This window comes from Cyanistes caeruleus, chromosome 13 (assembly GCF_971803275.1).
Source record: "Cyanistes caeruleus chromosome 13, bCyaCae1.hap1.1, whole genome shotgun sequence".
NCBI lineage: Eukaryota > Metazoa > Chordata > Aves > Passeriformes > Paridae > Cyanistes > Cyanistes caeruleus.
The window spans coordinates 834,654-862,480 of record NC_141713.1 but is presented as its reverse complement, the minus strand read 5'-3'; the positions used below and the strand labels follow the sequence as shown (position 1 = coordinate 862,480).

At 50.3% G+C, this 27,827-nt stretch overlaps 1 protein-coding gene across 6 annotated transcripts; it reads right to left on the bottom strand.

Annotated features, from left to right (window-relative positions):
• Window positions 1–558: 558 nt before the first annotated feature.
• On the bottom strand, window positions 559–27,827 carry UACA (uveal autoantigen with coiled-coil domains and ankyrin repeats). 6 transcript variants are annotated; one of them, XM_086849824.1, is made up of 19 exons: window positions 27,693–27,813; window positions 15,797–15,930; window positions 15,247–15,335; window positions 14,387–14,451; window positions 13,528–13,585; window positions 12,937–13,007; window positions 12,743–12,849; window positions 11,738–11,919; window positions 11,244–11,281; window positions 11,020–11,103; window positions 10,377–10,484; window positions 9,467–9,499; window positions 8,856–8,954; window positions 8,617–8,653; window positions 7,803–7,855; window positions 4,029–6,698; window positions 3,328–3,480; window positions 2,349–2,414; window positions 559–2,245 (listed from the first exon to the last, which is right to left on the bottom strand). In XM_086849824.1, the coding sequence occupies exons 1-19, from the start codon at window positions 27,747–27,749 to the stop codon at window positions 2,174–2,176; spliced, it is 4,176 nt and encodes a 1,391-aa protein (XP_086705950.1). In that variant the 5' UTR covers window positions 27,750–27,813; the 3' UTR covers window positions 559–2,173. The 6 variants fall into 6 exon arrangements, with proteins under 6 accessions (XP_086705950.1, XP_086705951.1, XP_086705952.1 ...); XM_086849825.1 differs by lacking the exon at window positions 27,693–27,813 and adding an exon at window positions 18,432–18,668; XM_086849826.1 differs by lacking the exon at window positions 9,467–9,499 and having other exon boundaries at window positions 27,693–27,827.

Here is a 27,827-nt window from a genome sequence, read left to right as displayed (position 1 = left end):
ATGAAAACCTGCACAATTTAATGGCCCTTAAACGCTCAGCATCTTTTTCTCTTCCTGTAAAATCCATCTGACCTAATGGCCGTGACAATTACGTGTATGGCCTTCCTATTAAAAGGTAATTTTCTGAGTTGGCAGAGCAACACAGGCAGATGACAAAAGCAGTAAACTGCGAGCTGCCAGCACTCCCAGCCACTCCTGAGCCAGCTCCTCAAGACAAAAAGGCAGAATTCCCTTTCCAGGGAGCTGTTCCACAGCAGAGCCTCGTGCCAAGGCCGGCTCCAGGCTCCATTACCTCGGTAATGTGGCGCTGCTGCTCCGGGGGACACCGAGCCTCTCTGGTGGCATTTGACATTCTGGTGACCTCCCCTTTCCTCCTCTCACTCCTGCCCGTGGATGTGGAACCTTCCCCAGGGAGGGGACAGCTTTGACTTTTCATTCCAGGAGCCTGGAGACACCTCCCCCCCATTCTCCCAGGATTTACACAATCCACACCTATTAAAGCTCAAAACTCCACTGATATTTCTGTACCTTAAAAAGAACTGACCACCACAACACAAAAAAAAGAAGAAACCTTTTTATTGCTGTTGTAATACGGGAGAGATTTAGAAAAACATACCTAGAACTCCCTGGGTAAGGAAACACAATATCAAAATAGGCCAGTTAGTACAACAAAACAAATCCTCTCCAATAAGTTTCAAGTAATGCAATCAGAAAAGAATTTGGCTAAAAAGTAACTCTTTACTCTGAGATGTTTTCTGTAATAGTCCTCTAAGAAACTAAAGGGAAGCAGCAGCAGATCTGTTTTGCTACAGACACGTATTTAGTAAATATATTAAGGGTATTTCTATATAAAAACTGCCCTGCACATCCATCACTGTCTGGAGCTTCCACGTGGCCTCTTCAACCCTACAAGACTCTGCCCAAAAAGGGACAAAAAAAAAAAGAGATAAACACAACCCTGCTGTAAGAAAAGGAGCCCAGGGCCTGGAGGGGCAGCTGGGGGAGCCCAAACAACACAGAGCAGGGAACTCTGACTCCAGCCCTCATTTTTCAGGAGCACAGAGAGGAAGTTTGGCTTTTCTGCATCAGGATGCCACATTCCCCCTTGGTGGTTATCAGCAAAGGCTTTTAAAAAGTAGTGTGAGGTCAGCACTCCCTGGTGCTCAATTTAAACAGCCCCATTCGTTAACAGGCTCATTTCTCAAAGACTTCCCTTGAACAGTAACAAATTTCATGGTTTTTTTTTTATGAAACTTCCTTATGGAAACCATCCTTCAGTTAAAAATGAAGCCTTGCTTCATGGGGAGATTCCAGCAATTAAAAATTCTCCTTTCATTAATCCTCGCTACCGACATCTTCCCCCATAAGTAAGATTAAAGCACATCATTTACAGCTCAGAATTCCAGGAGCTGGTGTTTGAAAATGCAATACCTGAACTGCCTCAGTGAGTCCCACCCTGATGAGGAATGGAATTGTGCAGCAGCAGCACAGCACTGGGGTCCCAGTGCTGCTCCCCACTCCAGCCCCACTCCTCCAGCCTGCAGCAGTCAGGATTGAAGCACTCAGGAACAACCTGGGGGGAGGGACTGTTCGTTTTTGGATGGAAAACCTGATTTTTTTTTAAGTCTTGTAGAAGTAAAGGCACTAAATCTTAAGCTTATATATTAAATAAAGGCTGTAACTTGGCCAGCCAAGTTACAAGAGACACTGAAACACCTTCCTGTGTGTGTCACAGCACATCCTGCTCAGCCAGTGTGACAAATGAGCCACTTGCTCTTAATGATTAAGGGACATCCACAGCTACAACACTCAGCCACACTCCTCTGCACAGTTTATTTTTAACCATCCCATGAGAGTTCAAGTTCAAGGATCAACTGGAGCTTCTGGGTACAGGTCCTGCTGTAATAAGTGGTCAATCAGACATTAAATTAATTTAACCTCCATGTCATCATTTTGACAGTTTTACAAGATGTTCTCTACCTTTCATCCATCTCATGAAAACAGTGTCAGGCCTGAAACACCGTAGCCCTGGTTTAGTGTTTTATCAGAAGAAAATGCTTCAGCTTTGAGAGTTGTTTCGTACTGGGAGGCTGTAACTGCAGCTTTCTCAGCATCACTCATTTAATATCCACATAAAGCCCTGAAGGTTCTCATCCCACAGGCGCAGCAGCCCTCAGCAAACCAGGCCCTGCCTCATCCGGATGATCTGCAGCAGGGCAGCCTGGACATCTTCATCCATGTGACCCTGGAGGAGCAAACACTGGTCACAAACACTGAGCACCACCCTGAGCACCACCCTGAGCACCACCCCCAGCCCCAGCCCCAGCAGGTTCCTCACTCAGCATCACCTGGACAGCGCTGAGCAGGTGTGTCCTGTACACCGACACCACCTCCTGGTGCTGCCGCTTGGCGTCCTAGGAGAGACAACAGGGACACCAGGTGAGCTCCCCACCCTCCAGCCTCTGCCCCTGCCAGCCCTGGCCACCTGCTCTTGGGCACTGCCAGACCAGCCAAAGCTGAATTTCCAGGTGGAAGTTTTATCCCCTCTGCTAATCAAGGAAGAAAAGTCGCTGCTCTTTCGCTGGGAGGCTGCCAGAGCCAGCCAGGAGCTGAGATCACAGAACCACAGAATGCCCTGAGCTGGAAAGGACCATCAGAGCCCAGCTCCTGACCTTGCACACTTGTTTCATCAGCAGCAGCAGATACTTGGTTAAAACCACCCCAATTTTACAACACTTTGCCTTGTAAGAATCAACCCTGCAAATACTCTGACAGATGTATTTGTGAACCTGAGCAGGAGGAGAACTCACTTTGCTCAGCCACATTTAATAATGAGCTTTACACTGAGGCCAGGTCCCAGCACCCAGGACGTGTCCCCTGCTCTGTCACTGCCTCATGACAAACACCTCACACAGGGCTTGCAGGCAGAGGAACACAACTCAAAGCCATAAAGAAATTACCACCTCAGCCTTCTGAGGTGAGAAAGAACACATGGTCATAAGAAATGGCCAAAGCTGCATTCAGAAATGGTCTTGGCAGGATCATAGCACAGTATCCCACAAGCACAAATTCTCCTGCTTTGCTCACATCCTTTTCATCTGGAAAAGCTGCCAAGTGTTGCAACTCAAACTGAAGAGGAGAGCAGAAAAAAATTACAGAGAAGCAACAACTCAGGGGGAAAAAAACCCCAAGAAAATCATGGCTATTGCACCTGTGAAGTGTGAGGCTGCAGCCCCTGCTCCAGCGGGCACATCCAGATTTCCCTGTTTATACAGGGAATTAAGCAATGCTACTGCACGTCAGACAACACCTTGTGTGAGCACTTACAGCCAGCTGCTGCTGGAGTGTTTTCACTTGGCTCTGGAGCAGTTCCACCTGCTGGTTGTGCCTCTTGGAGGGGATCCCAGTGGTGTATGTCAGCTGGGACAAGCCGTTGAGAGCCTGCTTCAACCGCTCCACGTCGTTCAGCAGCTCTGTTATCTTTAAAAAAACCCCACAGAAAACACCATTTAAGGATGTCTCAGTGCAAAGTGTTCTTTAGCAATCCTTTGAGTCTGAGGGAGCCCAGAAAGCACTGAAGGGTCTCTGTCCCAGCTTGCTGAGGGAGGGCTTTGCTTTCCTGATGCGCTGGTTCCCCCTGTGCTCCCTGGGGTGTGCCAGGTACAGACCCTGCAGGTCAGCAGTGACAAAAGGCACTGGAAAAAAGGGGGATCTAAGGATATTCCAGGCCTAACTTCCAGAAGGAACAGTGAACCTTTAGGAGGCAAGTCAGAGACACCAAACACAGCTCCAGTGGGTGGAGGATGTGCCCAGAAGTCTGAAGCTTTAACAGAATTTAAACACCACACAATGTCCAGAACATGTAAGGGACAGGAAAAACTTTGCATAATGTAAAATCAGGACTTCAGCTGCGTTGGGGCAGCCCTGGGTACCTCGTGCTCAGCACAAAGTGCTGCTGGAACACATCAGGAGCTGCAGCCCAGTCCCCAAACACCGAGAGCATCAGGAGCCTGAGACCCAGATCTCACCTTGTTGTCCTTGGCTTCCACCTGCTTTGCAGACTCCTGGATCCTCTTCTGCAGGTCAATAATGGTTGTCAGCGATTTGTCACACCTTTCCTTCTGGTCCTTGATCTCCTGCTCGATGCTGCAGCTGCGCAGCTGGAGCAGCTCCTTCTCGTCCTTGAGGGACAGCTCGCTCCTCCTGGCCTGCAGAGCCTCCTCGCAGGCCTGCTCGTACTTGTGGCTCATGCTGGCCAGGTGGCCAGCCATGCTGCTGACCTGGGCCTCCAGGGTGCTCTTCATGGAGCTGTACTCTGCCACAGCCACCTCCTGCTGGCCCTGCAGCTCGGCCAAGGCCCGCTGGCTCAGCCGCAGCTCCTCCTGCAGCCCCAGCACCTCCTCGCTCTTGGCTTGGCTTTCCGCCTCCTTCTCCTTCAGGCTGGACTTGAGGGCCGCCATCTCCCCCTGCAGCCCTTCCTTCAGCTGGGTGTGTTCCCCCAGAGGCACCGAGCCCTCCTTCAGCTCGGCCAGCTCCCGCTGCAGCTCCCGCACCAGGAGCGTCTCCCGGCCGTATCGCTCCTCCTTCCTGCTCAGGGCCTCCTGCAGCTCCTGCACCGTGCGAGCCAGAGCCTCCCTCAGCGCCTCCACCTGCTGTGCCGGGGGCTGCTGCGCCAGGGCCCCGTCCTGCTGCCCCTCCTGGCCCTCCTGCCCCGAGTACTTGCCCAGCAGAGCCCTCAGCTGCAGGTTGAGCTCCTCCATGCCACGGGCACACAGCCGCTCCAGCTGGCGGGACCTCTCGGCCAGCACGTGGCTCTGCTGCAGGTCCCTCTGGATGGACACAACCCCGCTCTGCAGCTTCTCCTTCTCCTCCCTGCACCTCTGCGCCTCCTCCTCGCTCTCCCTGCGCCTCTGCTCCTGCTCCTGCAGCTCTGCCCTTAATTCCTTCACTGTGGCCTCCAAGCTCTGCTCCCTCTCCTCAAAGGAGGCCACCGGGGCATATTTTGACTTGATGCACTCTTGAATTGTGTCCAGTTCCTTCTTCTGGGCTTCGATTTCTGCGTGCAGCTGTGAGATTTCATCCTGCCCCCTCTCGTGCTCAGCCCTAACGGCAGCATTGTTCTCCTGCAGCTCTTGCACGCTTTTATTTAAAGTATTTACCGTGGTTTCGTGATCCTTTAAACTTATATACTCCGTCTTTAATTGCTTCTGTAAGAGTTTCACCTGATCTTTTAAAGCTCCATTTTCTTCATTTACCCTCAGGAACTCTTGCTTTATCTCTCCAATTTTGCCCTTCAGATCTGACAGCTCCCCGTTGGTCTTTTCCAGGGTGCTGTTCAGGGCAGTTTTGACCTCCTCGTGCGTGGTGGCCAGCACGTACTGATCCCTCAGGGTGTCCCTCAAGCCTGTGTTCTCACTCACCAGTCTGCCCACTTTCGCTTGCTCCTCCTCGTATTTCTCCTGGAGCTCAGCAAGCTGCTTTTCAAGGGCAATCCCATTCGATTTTAAAGCTTCCACCTCTTTCTTGTGCTGCTCTGGAGACAGGTAGGCAGCTTGCAAGTGGCTGATGTTCTCACTTAAGTCCTTCTTCTCTGCCAGCAGCTTTTCAGCTTCTGCTTTGCTTTCATTGTACTTCTTTGTTATTTCAAAAAGCTTTTTTGTCAGGTCACCCACAGCCAGATCGTTTGTTTTCTTCAACTCCTCATGAATTTTTAAAGGCACGTTCTGGCTTTTAATTTCAGTTTTTAGCATCTGGACTTGCTGCTTCAGCACCTTGTTATCAGCCTGCAATCTTTCAAGTTCCTTCTGCAGAGTCTCATTCTTCTGAGATAGCTCAGAAATTGCCTTCCCCAGCTCCTCTTTCCTCTGCTCAAACCCACTCCTCATCTGCTCGTGCTCCTCTGGCTTCACACGCTGTGCCAGCTGAGCTCTCTGGCTCTCAGACTCCCTCTGTAACAGCACAACCTCTGCCTGCAGCTTCTCCCGCTCCCCCTCCACCTCTGCTAATCTCCTCGCTTTCTCATTCACCTCGTTTGACAGCAAACTCTTCATGTTCTCAAACTTCTCTGCGCTCACAGACTGGGCCAGTTTGGCTGCTGTCTCTCTCAGCTGCCCTTCCAACTCCTCGACATTCCTGCCCCTTTTATCTCGCTCCGTCTCCAACCTGACAAGCTCCTTCTGCAACCTTTTGTTTTCCTCCACCAGCCTCCCCTCGTCCCTCTGGAACTCTGCCACCAGCAATTCATTCTGCTTGATCTGGTTCCTCAGTTTCCCCACCTCAGCAGAGGCTCCCTCGTACTTGGTTTTCATCTCCCGGAGCTGCTCCTTGAGCTCCTCGGTGGCCTTGGTGCTCCCCGAGGCCACCTCGTTGCTCAGGTGGTCCTTGAGAGCGAGGAAGTGGCTCTGCATCTGCTTCACTTTGCCCTCAGAGTCAAACATCCTCTTCTGCACGTCCTTCAGAGCATCCTCCAGCTGTCTGATCTGCCCGTCTGCCTCCGCCTTGCTCCTCTGGCACTCCGAGGCCAGGGCTTGGCACTCGGAGCCCTTCAGGGCCAGCTCCCTCTGCAGCCTGCTGATCTCCTCCTTGGCTGCACCAAAGCAGCTCCTCAGGCTCTCCAGTTCCTTCTTCAAAGTTTCCTTCTCTGAGCTGGGTGACTGGGTGGGCAGGGAGAGCTCCAGGGGCCTCAGCATAGACCTGGACTGAAGGGAAATTGGCACAAAAAACAAAAATTCACAACTCTGACAGGTCACATACACGTGTTTATTACTCATTATTTAATAAGGGAACTGCCATTATTTAATCTGGGACCTCTCTAAAATCCAGTTGATCTGAGAATAACTTGTACAAGAGATTTCTTTTTTTTTTTTACACTAAGTTATCCTTGCCCCTATTAGAGAACAGCTTCTAACAGCAAAAATACTGACTACAGCTCTACATTACTGCTTCCCAATCATGGGATGGTTTGGGTTGGAAGGGACCTTAAAGCCCACCCTGTGCCACCCCTTCCACTGTCCCAGGCTACCCCAAGCCCTGTCCAGCCTGGCCTTGGACATCCCAGGGATCCAGGGCAGCCCCAGCTGCTCTGGGAATTCCATCCCAGCCCCTCCCCACCCTCCCAGGGAACAATTCCTGCCCAAGATCACATCAAAACCTAGAGGGGCAGGTATAATGCATCAATTCCACTTCACCTGTTCTGCATTCATATTTAATCACTCATCTGCTAGAACAAATTTAATTTATTAAGGTATTTCCCCCATCCCTCAAGTGTGTGAAAATAATTTTATAAGGAATCAGAGCAGAGAATGCCATAACAGAGCCTTCCTGCTGAGAAGGACTGAGGAATGCAGTCATTTGGAATTCCAGAAGGGTTTGGGTTGAAAGGGACCTTAAAGACCACCTCATTCCACCCCCAAGGGTCTGCTGGACCTCGTTTATACCCAAATTGTTGCTTTAAAAGGTTGATAGCTATCAGAATTATTATATAGCAGGCAGGAAAATGAAATCATCTGTATATTAGCTGAATTTAAATTAGAAAAATATGATGGAGATGAATGCCCAGTTCACAGAGTGACTCTGTAAAACACGTTTAGGAGGGCTCTGACAGAGCCTGCAGTTCCCAGCATTCACAGCCCTGTCACAGACAGGACTCTAGAGGGCACCCACAGTTAAAAACAAACATGGAAAAGCCAGAATTCCTCAAAACTGTGCGTTCAGAAGCAATGCTAAACACACATTTACAAGCACGTTTAGCTCTCCCAGCACGACTGTCTCACAGTTCCTTCCAGTGGTAAAATATTTATTACCTGGGATTCCACTGCAAATGCTTGGCCTTGTTTAAGCAATAAATCTTCTTTCCCTGGATTTTCAAAGCAAACAGCATTTAGGCTCTGGTTAAAAACAGTAACACAATCACAAGAACACTGATTTTCCTGCCCAGCTTTACTCTGGTCACTGGGGTCACACTAGGCTGAAGGCTGGTGTGTAAGTACTTGTTATTAAAACAACTTCTACTCAATTAATCCCCACAGGGAGCCTGGCCAAAGTCCTCCTGAGGAGGAGAGAAGTGTTCTGCCAGGCTGGGTTCTGGTCCTGCAGGAGGGTCAGAGCTGGCAGCTTGCCCAGCTCGTGTCTGCACTAAGCACAGCAGGGAAAGCATCCCCAGCACTGCACATCCAGGACTCCTCCTGCCAGGCTCTCCAAATGTCATTGAAGCTGTCAAGAGCCCTTGTGTGGCACAGGGCAGGGCAGGTCTGCAGCTGGGCAGGGTGCAGGAGGCTCCAGCTCCTCACAGGGGTGGCAGCTCGGGTGCTGTGCTGGGAGTCAAAGCTCTGAGAGCTGCTGCCCCTCAGCCAGGAAGGATGGCAGGAGCAGGGATCCTGCTCAGCTCGCTCCTCAGCTCACCAGAGGACACAGCAGAGCCCCAGACACATTTCCCAAGGGCAGGCAGCCCTGGGAGATTGGTCAGTGGTGCCCTGCAGCCCCTACAAACACAGCTCTGCTCACACAGGGCCTGGCTGCATTTCAGAGCAGCAGAAGGAGGAGATGACCAAACCCCTTTATCCCTGTACTCTAACACTCCATCATGCACAGCAAGCTTCAACAATTAACTGTACTTACTGTTTCCAAAGTTACCTCCAGACCCTGCAGACTCACCCTAAAATCAAAGAGCAAGGAACAAAAGTAAAGAAAAACTGGAAACTTATCTCAGATTTCTGCTCTGTGTTAAACTAGGGGTGAAGGGGCAGGGCAAGCTTTTGCAATGAGAGCCATTCAACAGCTTCAGCAATTTAAAATGCTGAAGTATTTCCTACTGTAAATCTCAATTGCTAGACCCCATTTCAAACCACTCAACATACTTCATAATACTTGAGTTTAGCTTTGAGAGCTTCAATAGTCCTTAAACTTTCTTCCTGCTGCTTTTCCTTGGTAGTCAGGATTTTCTTCAACTCATCTTTCTGAAAGAGAAGGAGTGCCACATAGCCAAAGCCGCAAGAATGGATAGGTTTGTAAGAACTCAAGTAACTTCTTAAAGAGTTTAGACAGAACTTCAACCAAGATCAGCACCGAAAGAATCCCTAATTTTTTGTTTCTGGAATCATTCTTCAGGACTGCTCCTCTACAGGAGGAGTCCTGAAGAACCAGTGAAGAATATCCACCAGCATCACCTGCTATGTTTAATTAATGCAGATTTGTTAGTCTGGCATTACTGGAAGTCACTCGAGAGATGCCTAATGCTGTCAGTGTGCTGAATATCCTAAGTGTGCTCCAAAGGAGCCATGGGAATGATAATTATTTGTAGTACCAGAAGTGCTGTGGAGCTGCACAAACTGATCCAGAGCAGCAGATACCTCATTTGGCATTTTTAGGTAGCTTTTAAGTAACGTATTTAAAACTGCAGAGGAAATATAAGAGAGAGTTGCTTCCCCTGCTCCCCAGTCCTGTCACACCTGCAGGTGACACATCCTACCTCATTCTCAAGATCATCTGCAAACATTTGCTCCTGCAAAAAAATACACAAAAAAATCCCCCCCCCAAGTCATTTGTCAGTGATGTTCAAGGGGCTCACACACAGTTCATCAGCTGACACATCCACCCCACTTTCTACTGCTCCCTTCCAATTTCCAGCCAGCTTCATCGCTCTATTTTCCATTTCTCTTGCCAGGATGAAGGATGTCTGACAGGGTAATGTCTCTGGAAACTGCAATCTCTCCTGTTTTCTAGCTCAGACAGCACCCAGGCAGCAGAGCACAGCTCTTAGAAGTTTGCTGATTTTGGGAAGTGATTATTAAGAAGTTTGTTTTATAAAGGCAGTGCTTAAAACAGGAGTTCAGACAAGCCAGTGGCTGCACTAAGAAATATTATTTCTATCCATGGGCTACATTTAGGAGAAGCTGCATAAATGTACCTCTACAAAAATACAGCAAAGAAACAGCCTCCACAAAGCAAAAACCCAACAAAAAATCCTCTTTTGGCTTCCTTCTACTGGTCACACTTAGACCTCCAAAAAGAAGGATTATTTTTTTTTTATCAACGTTTCAAATTTGGGTGAGAAACTTCTGTTGAAAACCTTTGGCTTTGTTTCCTTGCCAATTGAAGATTTATTTTTTCCCCATGCTGCCACTTCCAGTAACAGCTGGAGAAGCAGCTGATGACAAAGCCATGCCACGCAGCACCTACATCCAGAGGAGAGATGAAGCTCAGCCTCCAAACTCCAGAGCTGCACTGGGAGGCAGAGCCACAGGTGCTGACGTGTCTGGGTGTCAGGGAAGGACACTGCATCAGCCTGGAGTGACACACGTGGCAGTAATTCCCAGGAAAGCAGTGATTCCATTCCCACCCTGCTTCCATGTGCTCCCAGCTGGGTGTCCCAGCTTTACCTCAGTCAGCTGCAGCTGCAGCCCACTGATCCTGTCCAGCAGCATCCTCTGCTCCTCCTGCACTTCTCTCATTCGATCTTTCAAATCTTGGTTTTCCAACTCCAGCTCCTTAAAAGTAAAATATGAAATTAAAAAAAACCCCAAACAAATAAAGACCTTCCCACACTACACACACATTGGGAAAGGTAAAGACTCTGAACCAGCAGATTTACTGAGGACTCCAAGCCCTGCCTAGCCTCTTGAAAGCTGCAGTGACATGGGAATGAGATGGGAAAATTAATGCTGGTTAGTAGAATAATTATGATTCAGATTATTTTTAGTAAGACACGAACATACATCTCTTGAGAATGTTAAAAAAAAATAAATCTTCCTCATTTGGACTGATTTTACTGCAGAGGCAGAAGGTTAAGGGCGAGGAAAGGTTAAGACAGGGACATTTCCAACTATTTATTACCCAGGAAAGTGCAGTTTTTTCCTGAAAAAGTTTACAGCTCATCTGCACAAGTGCCACACTCCACATCAGGCAATTAGGCTTGAAGCAAACAGCAATACAGGACCTTTTCTGATGGGATCACTGTGCTGACTCCAGCAGCCCAGCCTGTCCTCACCCCTGTGGGAATGCACAGGGCTCCTCCCCACCCACCTGAGCGCTGGGCTCCTTCTGGAACATTCTGAGCTCCTCCTGCGCTCCATAGCCCCGGCCCCACTTCTGGGATGCGCTGGTGACCTGTCAGTGCAGCAGGAGAACATTCCTTTACAGCCATGCCAGCCTCCCAAATTCCCAGTGGGACGGGGGAATTCACCCTGACTGCCCCCAGGGAGGATCCCCCTCTCAACACCCCGCTGACAAACGGCCTCAGCCAGTACCTTCTGCTCAGCCTGCCCTCTCTTCACGCTGTCTCTTCCTAAAAAGGCACCACAAAAATAGCAAGTTACATAAGGCATTTCATTCAGATTCGTGCAACAATGCCACACATTCAGCTAATTCTATCCCCTTCCCACCCTGGGAGGAGGGCATTGCAAAAAACAGCTCGCCACACCCCCCAATTAATCAAACGTGGAAACATCCACAGGGTTTTCTATAAAATAAAGGCTATTTCTTTCTATAAAATAAAGGCTGTTTCTATAAATTAGGGTAAATAACTCTCATGATCAATACTGTTAAGCCCTCGAGGCATCAGAGCCAGCAACCTCCTTAAAAGCTTTGCTAAAACCACACAACCCCAAAAACTGTCTTTCCCCTCCCAAACTGGCAGATTATGACCTTTGTGGTCAAAGGTCCGCCCTCCAAAACAACTCCTGGAGTCACAGGAGCAGGGACACAATCCCAGCCAAAGGAAAGTGCTGCAGGTTCCTCCTACCTCTGCTGGAGTCCTCAAGGGCAGCTTTTATTAAAGCCAAAATGTCGATATTGTCCCCAATCCTGGCATAGTAAGCGCAGTCGTGCCCGAGGCCGTCGGTCAAGCCAACGTCAGCACCGTTCCTGAGCAGCACCTCCACGGCATCCTTGCAGCCATACTCACAGCCCAGCATCAGGGCAGTCCTGGAATGGGACACAGATGGCACTGCCAGCTCCAGGGATCCCACAGAGCCCACTCACAGAGCCAGCCCCGCCACCTCCGTGTCTGATCACAGAAACCTCAGCCAAGGCACCTTCCCCTCTGTCCTCAGAGGAAACCGCCTCCAAAAGTCACTCAGGCAACGTTTAAATATTTGTGAAAAAGGAAACAAACCCACCAGAACAGCAGTATTCCCACAAAACCAGCACAGACCTGCTGCCTTTGGAAGTCACCCGGTGTTTGGGAACTGCCATGACTTTGGGCTCTTCCAGCACACACAAATCTCAGCAGACACAGCAGCACCAGGCGAGGAGTTTAGACTGGGTTTGGAGAGCCCTGGCAGTGCTTCCCCAAACGCTTCCAGGCTCTGTCCCACACCAGCCTCGTGCCATGGAGGAATTCTCCAAGAAATAACTGGCAAAAGCAGCAGCTGCAAGCAGAACCCCCCTGCACTGCCCCCAGGAATAAACAGCTCAAGGTCCCTTGGGGGCTCCAATGGACTCAGGACTCGCTGCCGGAGCACCACCTTTGCCCACTGTGCACAAAGGCTGCTCTGGACAGAAAATCCCTCTGAACAACCAAGTGTAGGTTCCCTGCTGGCAAGACCAAGCCTGGGAATATCCTGGATGGGAGCAGGAGCAAGGAAAAAAGGCCAGGTTTATCTGCGGTGTGGAATTGGCAGATCCACCTCTGAACAAAATCCCAGGCTCTCTTCCCCCAGACTCAGCACATTTCCCGTGCCAAGGGGCAGCTTTCCAGCAGGAATTCCAGCAATGAGGAATTCCAGCAATGCCCTGCAGGCCTCACCTGCTCTGCTTGTCCCTGGCGTTGACATCGGCCCCCCTGTCGATGAGCAGCTGGCAGACCGCGGGGCGACACATCTGGGTGGCCAGCACCAGCGGTGTCCTCCCGTCCTGGGGGACACAGGGGACAGGGTGAGGGCAGGGGACAGGGCAGGGGAGCCCAGCAGGTCTGTGCAGAGGAAGGGGAGGGCTCCTTACCCCGTCCTTGGAGTTGACGGCAGCGCCGTGGTCGCAGAGCAGCTGGATGCTGGCGGAGCAGTCGGACATGGCTGGGGACAGAGCAGGGAGCGGGGGACACAGGGCAGGGAGGGGAGGTCAAGCTGTGAGAGCAGCCCAGGGAGGCTCCAGGCACATCCCTGGGTGTATCTGCTTCACCAAAATCCCCAGAGCCGAGTTAAAGCCCGGCAAGGCTGAAAGGCTCAGCTCTCACCCCATCCAAAGCACCCGAAAGAAATCAAACACCCCCGTGAGATCAAACACCCCTGTGCCACATGCTCTGCAGCAGCAGGAGGATGCAGAAAACCCAGAGAAAAGGGTCCTAACCCACTCTCAGCACTACCCTAAAGCTCTGCTTGTGGTACTTGAAGATTTTACTCAATTTCATCTCAAACCTCCAAGCTCCGTAAGACTCTCATATTCACTATCAAGGACAAATGTCATGACAATATAAAACACTCTCTCCTCCTACAGTCACCAAAATTAAAAGAGAAGAATCCAGCCCATCTGGAAGTGAATCCATCAATTAAATCTTCATTTCCATACAGTTGCCAGCAAAGCAAAGCCCTTCACCTGCATCATGAAGAGCAGTTCTTCCCTGGAGATCCACATTCTCTGTTGGACAATTGTACTGTTAAAATAAATAACCCCAGTTATCAGTCAGAATCCAGACTGCATTTACAACATCAGCTGCTTTGAGGTGCAAATTAAAGCAATAAAATATTATTTCAGTAAAAAATAAGCAAGGTTGGAGTTACAAATATAGTGACAGACATGAAAGAAAGAGCTCTGGGTCTGTGCACTTTAGGGCTCTAAACATACACAGTGTAAAACAAATTTAAGGCTGTGCACAGGAATTGCACAATTCATTAGACTTTTCAGATTATGAGCCTTTAGCTCTGCATGGAGACAAGTAAAAGTTTAAAAGGACCCATTAAAAATAACAACAACAACAAAAAAATAAAATCAAATGAGCATGCACTGACCAGGAATAAATGAAGAAAAAATAAACATCACACAAACATAAGACAACCCCCCAACATTGTTTCATTAGTGACAGTTTGTGGCTATAAACACCCAGCTTTTGAAGCAGCCAGTGTTACTGTTTGTAAACTGCATTCAGACAGGGAACTGCAATCTTTACAAGACACTCAGCCCCATTTTCTTCAACAACCATAAACTACAACTTGATTTGATAATCTATGAAAAGATTTTTTTTAAAAAAAAGTTTATTTTCTTTATTTTAGCCCTCTTTCAGTCCCAACCTGGTATTTAACATGAGAAGGTCTTTTCCCCATGAATCTTATTTTTAAAATAAGAGTCTGATTGGTTAAGAAAGGAATCACATATCCCAATTTTGAATCAGTGTACTTAAAGCCACCCTTTCCCCCTCAATTCAAGAGCTGTAAGAGACAAGCTGTATTTTCAGTACCTGCAAGAGCTTCTGCAAGCACAAAGCGTGGCCATACTTTGCAGCCAAATGCAGGGCGTTTCTGCCTAAAAACAGAACAGCAGCTCAGGGTTAGGGATGAGTGAATTCCTGATTAATATTCCCAACATTTGAGATGCAACAGTTCCTGTGTGCTCTGACATCTCCTGTCCACACCTCACTCTGCTACAGCCTTTTCCTGTTCCAGTGAATCTCCAGTCAGGGATCAGAGCTCTTTTGGGAAATCCATCTCAAGATGCTGCATCTGACTCCACACAAGGATTTAATAAATCAACTCTTCCCATAAGAGGAAGAGGCCAAGTTATCTCTGTGAACTTTCTTGTTTTCAGCTTCATTTTAAACCTATTAAATTCTGGTCATTTCAGGTAAGAAGCTGGAAATTAGCACCTGTTTTTAACTGTCTCTTCCACATGGCCTCCCACAAGCTCTGCTATCACACAAGGAAATGTGGAAGGTACAGATGAACTCTGAGCTCCTGAGGCTCAGCTGGGCACACAAACACCTCCCACAACATTCCACTGGAATCCTCACCTCCACTTCATTTAAAACTGTTCTTATCCTGTTGTTCTCACCCAGAAACGCTGATCCCACCAGTGAGTCTGGAGCATGTTATAAACACAATTATAGCAGCACAAACCCACGTTCCTCAAGTTCTGCTGCATTCATGAATTCCCTGACAAGACACAGCCAGTCTCCTCAAGACCAGCAACAAGTCACACCAATAATTCCTTTTTTGCCAGCTACAGAAAGAAGGAAGAGCTGTCCTGTGGTTCAGCTTAACTTCACTGCAGAATGAAACCCAGCTGAGAGCATTTTCGGATTCCCCTGGTGAGGAAACCCACCTGCAGCATCCGTGGCTGTGATATCAACTCCGTGCACCAGGATGGTGTTCAGGCAATCCAGGTTTCCCTTCGATGCTACAACATGGAACCTACAACAAAAAAGGGGCAAGACCTTGCTTGGGCACAGCTGGTTTGTACACAGAAATGGCAATATTGACCAGGAAAGCCAGCAGATGTGCAAGGGAAGCGTTAGGGGGGCCAGCTCTGGACAGCATCCAAACTTCAGGGTTCTGCAAATATTACTTCAAGGAACAAAGCAACTTTCTTGAGAAACAACCATTATTTGCCTGGATCAGTGAACCAGGTGAAATACCAGTGTGGTTTCAGTTTCTCTTTAATATCCAAACCTGGCAAGAACAGGTCTTTAAACACTCATCTTCACTTGCAAGTGAAGATTGATTGAGACTTTCCTGTTCCAGCCAGCTGGATTCCAGCTCAGTGAAGCTAGATTTAGATGAGATTTCTGTACTCAAAAAGGCTTCTAGAGCAGCAGAAATACAACTTTCAGCAGCTTCCCACCACCATTCCCGGAGCTCTGGACGTCACTTACGCGGATCTCCCTTCCACATCCAGCTTGGTGGGACTGACCCCTTTCTTGGCCAGGATGGATGAAACCTTCTCCACATCGCCCCTCTCAGCTGCCTTCATTAACCTGTCATCGTACTTGCTCCAGTCGGGGTTCAGCTGCGAGACACAGTCACAGAGTGAGCTCAAGCTGAGCCACGAGGCAAACGGGACAGCACAAAAGCCACCTCGGTTTCCAGAGCGCTGTTCCCAGCAGGGTGTTTGGAGTTATCTGTGCTACATCCCCGTGACATTGCTCTGGTGTTCAATCTGCAGAGCTCTGGGACAGCCTGCTTAAGCCACTTTGGTTCTAAAGGAGACCTTTAGGATCAAGCTTTGGTTTTCCTCGTTCTGTTTCAGTTTGTCCCTGCTCAGTTTTCGTGTTCCCACAACAAATGGATGCACTAAAAATACGCTGCAGGACGTGGCTTTTCCTGGCTGTGCCAGGCTGTTCAGTGGGTCATAAATTAGCCAAGGGTGATATTCAAGCGAAGAACATCTACTGAGCTGCAGAGGAAAGAAACTCCAAGTTGATAGTTTTGAATTGCCTGCAATTCCCAAAGCACTGTGGAGGGCAGAGAAAGCCCCAGGCAGTTATGAACAGACCAGCAGCCATTCAGCCCCAGACAGTCCTCATCCCCCAGCCCTCTCTTGTTTAATTTAAACTTTGAATTTCAGGCCCCAGGCCAAGCCTCCCACCCCAAACACAGAGTTTGTTCTCTTCCCTGCCAAACCATCCCTTGAATGGATCAGGGCTTTTCAGGAGAGTGGTCTGTGACAGAAGCCTCACATCCAAGCTGGACACTGATGACCTGATATTCATCAAAGCAATATTATGCTGAAAATAGGAGGACAGCATTCAAATCTAACTCTGCACAGCAAGAGAATTTGCTGGTGGGACACAAGCAGCCTGAGGGTGCATGAAGTTACATTCCACTGTGGGTCAGAAATTCCTCAGAACAAAGAACATTAAAGCAGGTAACCCCAGCCCAGGGTTTGTTTAAGTAAAAGAGGGTACACAAAAAGAACAGCCCCAAAAATCCACTGCCACCACCTGCATCTGCAGTGGTTTGTAAAAGGGAGCTGCACTCATGGTCAGAGGAACCAGAGGGGGTCCCATCAATCCATACAAACATCTCCAAGGGGTGTCACAGGATGACTCCACACTGTTCAGTGGTACCTGGGACAAGAAGCAATGGCCAGAAACTAAAATACAAGAATTTCCACCTCAATGTGAGGAAGAACTTCTTTCCACGGAGGGGGCAGAGCCCTGAGCAGCCACCCAGGGAGGGCTGGAATCTCCATCTCTGGAGACATCCCAAGCCCACCTGGCCACGTTCCTGTGTCACCCGCTCCAGGTGACCCTGCCTGTGCAGGGGGCTGGCCTGGAGGATCTCCAGAGGGCCCTTGCAGCCCTAACAACTCCAGGTGATTATCTTTCCTCTGCTTTCCCACAATAAACAAGATTACAGTAATCATGAAGGCTTAGCAGCAGCTAACCCAGCCCAACCCTGCTAGAAGTGACAGGAGTATTAAAAATAGAGCACTAATGACATGAGCAGCAGTGCTGCCCGGCTGAGGTGCAGCACTGACTCATCAGTCAATTAACACATCCATTAGCCTGAGAGCCAAGGCAGCCTGGCCCCAGAGGTCACTGCACTGGTGACATGGCCTGTGCCATGTCCCTCCCCAGCTTGGACAGGCTGCCCTGCAAAGCCACCTCCTCATGCAAGGCTCAGCTTCCCATGTAAATACCCGAGAGACTGCACCTACACCAAGCTCTGCGCTCCCTAAATCCTCCTGGCACCTTCCCATCCCTACAGGACAGGGATTTCACCTTGGGTGATCACACTGGGGCAGGATTGCTGGGATGTACCTCTGCAGCCCATACCTGCCAGCACAACTCACCCAGATGTACAGAACTCACCCAAATGTACAGAACTCACCCAAATGTACAGAACTCACCCAAATGTACAGAAAATCCTCCCAATCCCCCCAGCCAGTCCTCACCCCCATTTCATAAGAGTTCTGATTAACATAAGCATTACTTCAAAAAAAACAATCAACCAAACCCAAACAAATCCATCACCTTCATATTTTTTCCCTTTGCTTATGACACTTCAGTAACTTGTATCCACAGCTCATGGTGTGCTAAGTTTAAAAGGGGATGGAGGGACAGGACACAGGGGATGGTTTCCCACTGCCAGAGGTTGGATGGGATATGGGTAAGGAATTCCTGGCTGGCAGGGTGGGCAGCCCTGGCACAGGTGCCCAGAGCAGCTGGGGCTGCCCCTGGATCCTTGGAGTGTCCCAAGCCAGGCTGGACATTGGGATTTGGACACCCTGGGACAGTGGGAGGTGGCCCTGCCATGGCAGGGGTGACACTGGGTGGGCTTTAAATCCCTTCCAACCCAAACCATTCCATGATTAAATAATTATACACTTAATAAATGCATTTCACACTTGAGGAAAACCCCTCGCAGGAGGAGCTGCTAAGGAGATACAACACTCATTAATTAAACAGAAGCACTACACCACATTTACACAAGCCAAGCGTTCACATTTTGCAGCTGTAAATTACTGCCAGGACACGAAAGCTCAGCCAGACCTGCGGTACCTACGGCGTTTTTGGCTGCACAAGAGAACCAACAAATCATGCTGAACTCGGGCTGCCAGGAGCCACCAGCCCCCGGCACATCAGCTCACAGCGAGGAACGGCTGCTCGGCTCCTCCTGCTCCATCCTTCACTTAGCTGGGCTCCCCGAGGGTGATTTCCCCATCTTCAGCATCATCTTCAGCCTTCATAACTCCGGGAAGCGTCGCTGGCCGGAGGAGCGGCGAGCGCGGCCGCGCTGCCCGGAGCCAGAGCGGTAATTCGGGAAACAGCCAAAGGCAGCCGAGCATCTTGTAAACAATACGTAGCCAGCGTCATCAGCCCCATCTATTTTCTGATAAGGCACTACTGGACAGGCAGGATAGAAAGCAATAGCTATTAATACATTCCCATGCCCTGAGTCAGGCTGGCGGTGTGTGAACTCAGGGGACAGGAACGCTCCGCAGACACCAAACCCTCCTTCAAAATAACCAACATGCTGCTCACATCCACGGGGCACCCACACCGAGCAAGGTCACGCTCGGCACTAATAAATAACACACCAGGACTGAAATACTCCCGGCAGGAATTTTTTCCCCGTTCCACCGCGCCACGGAGCCGTAACCAGACTCGGGCTCAGACGGTTACGACTGCGGAGCAGATGGAACGCGTGATCCTATTTTGACAGAAATGTAACCCATTTTAAATTAGAAAACACACATGCCTCTGCTTTAAAAAAATTCTCCTTTTACAGCGTTGAAACCCTTTCTGAATAAAACCTGGTTTCAGCTTACTGCTGCTGCCAGTCTGTCTCCCAACATGTGAAACGAGAGGAGTCACAGAGGCTGTGAAAACATGAAATAGACAGCACAATGATTAACAGGAGGGAGATGGAGAATCCCCTTTCACAAGTTTTAAATTTAAATGGAGATCTCCCAAGTGCCGTATTTAGAGGAGTAGGTCAACAAGACAAGCAATGCACTGTTTTGTCTGCAGGAGAGAAACCTGGTCCGGGGCCAGGAAAAGCACTTACACACACCCTGGAGGACACACACAGCAGAGGCTGTGAATAACCTAATAAATGGATCTCCTCAGCAGAGAACTTTCAAATCAATCACTCAGATTTGGGCAGATTCTCTCTTTCCCAGTAAGTTCTGAACTATCTCCCATCCCCTGTGAGAGCACCAGCCTTTGCCCCACAGCACAAACATGGCCCAAGGAATGTTCCAAGACCTCTCTGCAATTAGGATCCATGTGACAAAGCCACTCCAAAAAAGTGCAGTGACTGTGCTGTCTTCCGACCACAGCCGAGTCTGTCTCCTCAAGCTAAGAATGGCTGTTTTTGGAGGGGGTGGAACAAATACACCTCCCAAGAGGCAGCCACAGAAAAGCCCCACTTCACCAAAATCAGTTTGGTGAGAAACGTAGGTAAGGCTGTGGCTCCCAGGTGAACAGTCTGCTCCAGAGTATTCATCCCAAAGGTTTTCCTTGTCTCCACCTGCCTGCAAACATTGAGCTGCACTCACCCTGCAGCCCCTTTGTGCTGCACATCCTCCTGAGACAGCCCTGACCACAAGATTTAGGATGGCTGAAGCCTGGCACAGAGCAGCTTCCATGGCTCCATCAGCACCAAGCAGCCTCAGGAAACACAGCCCAGCTACAAACCCCAGGGATGAAACCTTCTCCAAGGCAGCTGAACCCAGAGAGCTCAAAGGCACCAGCTTAAAAATGCTCTTCAAAGTAAATGAAGTGTATAACTTAATTCAGATTTTTTTCCCAAAATTAAGACCAGAAACATCATCAGACCCCAGCAGCGCAGATCTCTGGAGCTGCTACATCACCCTCCACACCACAGGTGCCTGCCCAGGGCTGATCTTGCCCATTCTGTGTTAACACAGAGCACCTGTTCTCCTAAGCTCAGCCTGCCAGGAATCCTTCCATCCTGCAGCAGGATGCAGACACGTTCCCAGCAGCCTGATCAGGGACACAACACAAACCCACTGTGCCCTCCTGGCTCCCAGTGAGGGACAAACTTCCTGGCTGAAAGAATTCCTCTCCCCGCTTACTCAAGTCCAGGTAAGCTCTGAGCATCCTCCACACCCTCTGCTGAGAAACTACAGCTTGGGAGAATGGAGTGACAGGACAAGGGACAATGGCCTCCCACACAAAGAGAGGAGCTTTAGGTTGGTTTGGAGGGAATTCTTCCCTCTGAGGGTGGGCAGGCCTTGGCACAGGGTGCCCAGAGCAGCTGGAGCTGCCCCTGGATCCCAGGATCCAGGCTGGATGGGCTTGGAGCAGCCTGGGACAGTGGGAGGTGTCCCTGCCATGGCTTGGGGGGGACAGGATGAGCTCTAAGGTCACCTAACCCAGCTCAGAAAGACCAGCTGTAAATCAAAGCAGCTCCTAAGCCCTTGACAGAGCGCTGGGATAAAGCTGTGAAAGTGAGCCCAGCTCCTGTCACCACGAGGCCAGGCTGATCCCATCCCCAGCACGGCCCAGCAGGGACACAGCCCCTGTAATGCCATTAGCGGGTGACATAAGCACACAGGAGAGCAGAGAGCTGTGGTGACACTGCCAGCACCCACACAGCACAGCTCACACACTCCCAAGGGCCCTTCACACAGCCCCAGGAGAGGCTGGAAGGGATTTAAATCCCCCCCAGCCATGGCAGAGACACCTTTCCCTGTCCCAGGGTGTCCCAGCCCCAGTGTCCAGCCTGGCCTTGGGCACTGCCAGGGATCCAGGGGCAGCCCCAGCTGCTCTGGGCACTGTGCCAGGGCTGCCCACCCTGCCAGGGAGGAATTTCCTCCCAACATCCCATCCAAAACATCTCTTTCAGAGCCAGGGGCAGGCTCCCACATCCACCGGGCCCCACACTTGGAGTGCCTGCTCTTTCTCCACAGGTCAGAGTACATCTGTCATCAAAGCAACGTGAGGACAGACACACCCTGCACCTCCAATGGCACAAAGTGACAAATGCTTCTGAAGTACTTTGATTTATTTCAAAACAGCACAGACAGAATGGAAGAGTAATCTAGATTAGAAAACTGTTTTTTTAAAATGTTCCCCAAGCGCAGCTTCCTCTGCAGCGCAGGGGCACTTCACTAAACCCACCTCTCCTGAAGAATTTGGCTTACCTGCCCAAAAAAATACTGCACACACTGGGTTAAACCCCACTGGGGGGAGTGGAAATGGTGATTTATGTTTTACAAGTGTATCTCACTTCCCAGGACACGTCTGTCTCCACGTGTAAATGCTCTGCAGTGTCAGAAGCAGCAGTGAGATGTGGGGTTGAGTCTGTGCAAGGGAAAAGCAGACACAGCCTGAACACAGGGTTCCTTTTTCACCCAGCACCTTCCCACAGGCAGCACTCTGTGTTTCCACCTCATTCACCAAAAATCCTGCAGAATAAAAGAGCCATTGAATGCCGCAAAGTGGGCAAGGCTTAGTCCAAACTGGGATCAAAAGCAGCATTTCCCTTAGGCCTGGTTTGCCTGTCAAAGCCTCCCCTGAGCAGCTGTGCTGTGCCTGCTGTTTAAATCTAACTGCATTAACACAGGTAACACTGTCCTAACCAACAGCTTAAAGCAAGCCACCAAATCTCCTTAAACATTCCTGATTTTGCCCTATTCTGAAGGCTTCTTCCTCCCAAGTCAGCACATCCCATCAAGATCAATTTATTAAGAATCAAGAAACAATTCAAATCGACTTCTGGCTCTGTTACAGGTTTAAAAAATTCTCTCAAAAATCAACAGGTTCCTCACAGCAGTGCCAGTTTCTCTTTTCCAGGCTGTGCCAGAGGAAAATCCATCAGCACCAGCCACAAGAGCTCAGAGGCTGTACTGGAAGTGCCAAAGGATTCTGCCTACAACCCCTGCAGGAGGCAAAGCCTGCTCAAAGAATTAAAAACAGCCCCAGTTTTGTTTTGAAACAACCTTCTCATGTCTCCTGGCCAGCAGTTTTTGATACAGCAGCCCTGAGGCACAGGGACACCAGTCCCAGCCATCTGAGGGGCACAAACAGCATTTCCAACCCTGCTCAGGACATTTCACAGCGGCTGGGACCAGACTGGCTCACACAGAGAACTTCACACCCGGCTGAGAAACGGGAGCCCTGCGAGCCCAGCTCCTGCTGCAGCCTGCCTTCACCCCACAGCTGCCCTGGAGAAATGTTTCCCCTATAAACAGGAGCAGAGTCCAGCTCCCACCTTCCCGTGACTCCAGGCACAGCATTAGCTGCAATTTCTGAGCTCTCAGGCAAGGCCCCATTGATTTGTGCAGCTCCATTTATTAAAGCATCAGGAAATACCAGGGCTGATGAAAGCCGACGTGACCATTGCATCCAGCACACGGGGAAGGGAGCAACAAATCCCACCCTGGGCAGTCACCAGTGGCTGATGAAAACAGCATCAGCCTCAGATGTTCAACATGTGCTTGCTAATATTAATATTTAAATACTGACAAAGGACTCCATAAGTTGCTTCTACACAAAAGGTCATACAAACTCCAAATGCACCGAGCTTATCGGTGTAATTATGTCTGCAAATCAGCTCAGGATACTGAACTCCCAAACCTGTACTGGACCTCCACTCTTTTAAATATGTTTAATTGCTACATTCCCAAGTGATAAAGCATTAATACTCCTTTCTACGGAGCCTGAAAATTACAATGCACCTGTAAACAGGCTGCACCACAAATTGCCCGTGGTGTTTCTTCAGCTTCACCCCAAACATCACACAAACAAGCTCTAATTCCAGTTAACTAAATGCAAATGAATCACAAAGAGATTTTTCCAAGAACAAACACATTAGCACGAGCCTGAATAAAGCTTCCTGGAACCAAACATGCTCCAAGGAACAACCCCAGCCAGGCCAGGAATGGCATTGGAATATTACAGTGCTGTGAGTGCCTGGCTGCAGCGCCTGAGGATGCCACAGCAAAGTCACCTCAGGCTGCCCCAGGGAGGAGGGATGGGACAGAACTGCTCCAACAGCAGCAGCAGCACTGGAAAAACTCTGCTGATGGGTCAGGGCACTGGGATCAGCCTGGCTGCCAAACTGATCTGTGTCCTTGCACAGGGCAGAGTCAGGACACGATGCCACAAAAGCCTTGCTCGTGCACAAACTCTCGTGTGCCCCCAGCAGCACCAGCTTCTTCTTCTGTAGATGACCTTGAATCTTTAAAGGGTTAAAATTACCTTATCAAACACCTATTTTTCACTTCACCCCTTCAGTTACTAATGCACATTTGACAGCACACTGGGGCTACAGAGCACAGGTAACATTTATTATTATTTTAACCCCAACAGGAAGGTGCTGTGGATGAATTAGCAAAGCAAGCAGCACACTCCATTCCCCTAACACAGTGGCTCAGCCCAGGAGAGGAGGTGGTACCTGCTCTCTCTGCTGCTGACAGGGCAGAAGAAGATGTTTCATGGTGAACTGGGTCACCCCACCAAGCTCCACTCCTCTCCCAGAGGAAGACTCATCCATTTAACAGAGCTTTCCACAGGGAAAGAAGCGTTGACACAACCTTGAACAAACTCACCTGTCACTAACTCCAGAGCTTGTTCAGATATTCATTTAATAATCACAGCTCATCATACCAGGGCAAGTGCTCAGGTGTCCCTTTGTTCCTTACACAATGGTTTCTGCTAATTACACGGCAGGTTTGGTCTCTCTTAATTAAACAAATGCCAGCACCACTTTTCCCAGAGGAGAAAGGATTGGTAGGAGTTTTCACATGGTTTTGTATTTGTCCATTCCCACCAGGGCAGGTGAGCCCCAGGCAGTGCTGGTGGGATCCCACACCCCGGGGTGCAGCTCCAGCTCTGCTCAGAGCACCACCAGGAATTCCACATTTCCCAGTAACTCCAGGTGCCCCTTCCCTAAATTCCAGGGCTGATCACAAGGGACAGCAAGGCTAAAACCCCACCTGAGGGGATAACACACCTGAGACTGAGCAGAGCCCCTCCCCAGCAGCTTCCCCAGAGTTAGAACAAGAAGCAAGTGCCAGTCAGAGCTCACCACTGAAAGCCCATTTGCTAAGGTCTGACCCAGAGAGAACTTTGTAGAACAAACCAACCTTTCCCCAATCAGCTTCTCAAGAGAGAACAACCAGTATCTCACTGCTGCAGACACAATTCCTAACTCTGCTGGGAAAACACATTTCCTTATCACAACCCAGGTCCCAAACACACATTTATCGTGTCAGGCTGTATGCCGGAATCTCAGAAGCACGGCCAGTGGGAGCTGAGTGGGACTGAGTACATGAATTAAGATCTTTCTTGTAAATGCTGGCAAATGAGGCACTCCTGACCTTCGTGCCCCACATCCAACTTTCCAGCCTGTCCTCCTGCTAGGGACAGGCATTTGTCTCACCATGCAGAGCAGTGAACACCCTGCTCAGATGATTTTCCAAGCACCATCAGCCAGCTGGCGCTGGCAAAACCAGCTAATCCCACTTTCAGGCACAGCATTGTGGATAATCGTGGAATTGGTAATAACTAATGTAGTTTTTACTTTCTGCTGCTTCTCGTGGCTTCACTGATCAGAAATCAGTAATAAAGCTATTCCAAACAGATCCACTTCAGAGGGTACTTAACTGCTACCTTCACCTGGAGTAAAACTTCCAAAAGCAGGCTGGATTGGGTTTCTCTCCTCCCCCCAGGAAATAGCACTGGGTGGGGAGAGGAGAGAGGGATGAAGTTTCTCAAACAGGCAATTCTTGTACACTCCTTTCAAGCAGGATCTCTAAAGCTGCCGCTGGCAGGGTTCCCACCCACTTCCCCTCCTTCCCAGCAGGAGAACAGAGACCCAGCTTCATCCCACCAGCCAACACCCACCCACAGGGATGGATTTGTCCCCCCACAGAGGAGATTAAACTGTTTCTCTATTTGATGAGATGCTGGAGTGAGCACACAAGCAAACTATGTAATAAACAGGGGAAATAAGTTTACTATGGACAAAAAAAAATCCTGTTTTTACAGGATCTTGCTGAAAGCAATTTCCCTTCACATATTTTAGAGTAACTTCAGCTCTCAAAGGTATTAAAACTGCTCAGACCTCCTCTGAAGGGAAGGTTTATTGGAAGTGAAAAATCTCCATGTCTATTCAAAACCAGACACAGGTGCTGTCAGTCTTTGTTTAAATTTAATTATTGGGCTAATTAGAGAATAACAAACAGCTCTGAAGTCCAGGACAACTAATGAACACAGAGCAGTGCCAGCCCACAGATGACAAATCCTCATAGCAGCCTCATGAATCACTGCTGCTCTCCGTGGATCCTGGGCACGGGGATGGGAGCTGTCATCTGCCAGGGAGTTCCGTGTCCATTTGGAGCAGCTCCAGCTCCTCCTCACGAGCTGTTGTTGTCAGCTAAGAGCCTCGGAGCCAAGGCAAAGGCGCAGGAGGATTTCAGAGCCAGCCAGTATCCCAAAGGGTAACTGATAAAAGCCAGAGTCCCACATTCACCTCCCGCTATTCCATGGAGCCAGCAGCGAGCTCAGCAGAGGAACACAGGGATACGCTCAGGATGGATTCCTGGGGAAGCATTTACTGAACAGGCACAATTAAAGATGATTTACCATGATTTCCAAACACGGCTTTCTCCAGTTACAAAAACCTCCTCTCTCAACAAAAGCCATCCGCAGGGATGAATGAAGTAAAAAAAAAATAAAAATAAATAAAGACCAAGATAGCCAGTTAAAGCCAGCTAAAACCAGCCTCAATTTCGGACGCTGGACAAGAAGGCACAGACAACCCCACCATCACAAAGGTGCATTTGCAGAGGCTCTGCCTCCCCCAGCTCTGCATTCCAGCCTGGATGATCAGCAATCACAGCTGCACACTCCCCAGCCTCTGAGAGCTTTCTGTCCTCTCTCTACCCAAATCCTCCTTCCGTTAACTCCCAGCGCGGGCCCTGCTCCTGCCCGTGCCCTGCACACCGGGGACAAAATGCGCTCATTTGTGCCGGAGCCGGGCAGCGGCAGCCAGGCACAGGTAACTCCTGTACAGGTAACTGCAGTACGGGTAACTGCAGTACGGGTAACTGCAGTACGGGTAACTGCAGTACAGGTAACTCCTGTACAGGTAACTGCAGTACAGGTAACTGCAGTACAGGTAACTGCAGTACAGGTAACTCCAGCACGGGTAACCTGTGTACAGGTAACTCCTGTACAGGTAACCTGTGTACAGGTAGCTCCTGTACAGGTAACTCCAGCACGGGTAACCTGTGTACAGGTAACTCCTGTACAGGTAACTGCAGTACAGGTAACTGCAGTACAGGTAACTGCAGCATGGGTAACCTGTGTACAGGTAACTCCTGTACAGGTAACTCCAGTACAGCTAACCCGCGTACAGCGCACAGGTAACTCCAGTACAGGTAACCTCCGTATGGGTAACCCATGTACAGCGCACAGGCAACCCCTGTACAGGTAACCCGCACACAGGTAATCCCTTTACAGCTAACCCCTGTACAGGTAACCCACGTACAGGTAACTCCAGTACAGGTAACCCCTGTACAGGTAACCCCTGTACAGGTAACTCCAGTACAGGTAACCCGCACACAGGTAATCCCTTTACAACTAACCCCTGTACAGGTAACCCGCGTACAGATAACTCCAGTACAGGTAATCCCTGTACAGGTAACTCCAGTACAGCTAACCCATGTACAGGTAACTCCAGTACAGGTAATCCCTGTACAGGTAACTCCAGTACAGCTAACCCATGTACAGGTAACCCGCTGGGCCGGCTGCTCCGAGAGCACCCAGGGACCGCTCGGCCCCGCTCCCCCAGCCCGGTCCCGCTCCCCCAGCCCGGTCCCGCTCCTCCAGCCCGGCCCCGCTCCTCCAGCCCGGCCCCGCTCCCCCAGCCCGGTCCCGCTCCTCCAGCCCGGTCCCGCTCCTCCAGCCCGGTCCCGCTCCTCCAGCCCGGCCCCGCGCCCCGAACACCGAACACCGCTGCCGGATCCCGGGCTGTCTCCCGCCGCCCTACCGCGGCTCCCAGCGAAGTCCCCGTTCCCCGGAATCCTCCGTGCTGTCCCTCCCGGAGCTGGGACCCTCGAACTCTGCGCCCCCAAGAGCCGCGACCCTCCGTTCTCTGCCCCTCCAGGAGCCGGGACCCCCGTGCTCCGTCCCTGCCCCCTCAGACCCCCGTGCTCCGTCCCTGCCCCCTCAGACCCCCGTGCTCCGTCCCTCCCCCCTCAGACCCCCGTGCTCCGTCCCTCCCCCCTCAGACCCCCGTGCTCTGCCCCAGCCCAGGAACCCGCGGGGGTCCTGCCCCGGCACCCACCGCGCTGCCCCCGATCACCGCTTCGTGTTTTTTCAGCCGGGACTTGAGGCTCTTCATGGCGCGGCCGCGGGCGGGGGGCGCGCACCGGCCCCGTCCCGCTCCCGCCGCCGCCGCCACGGCCGGGACGCGCCGGCC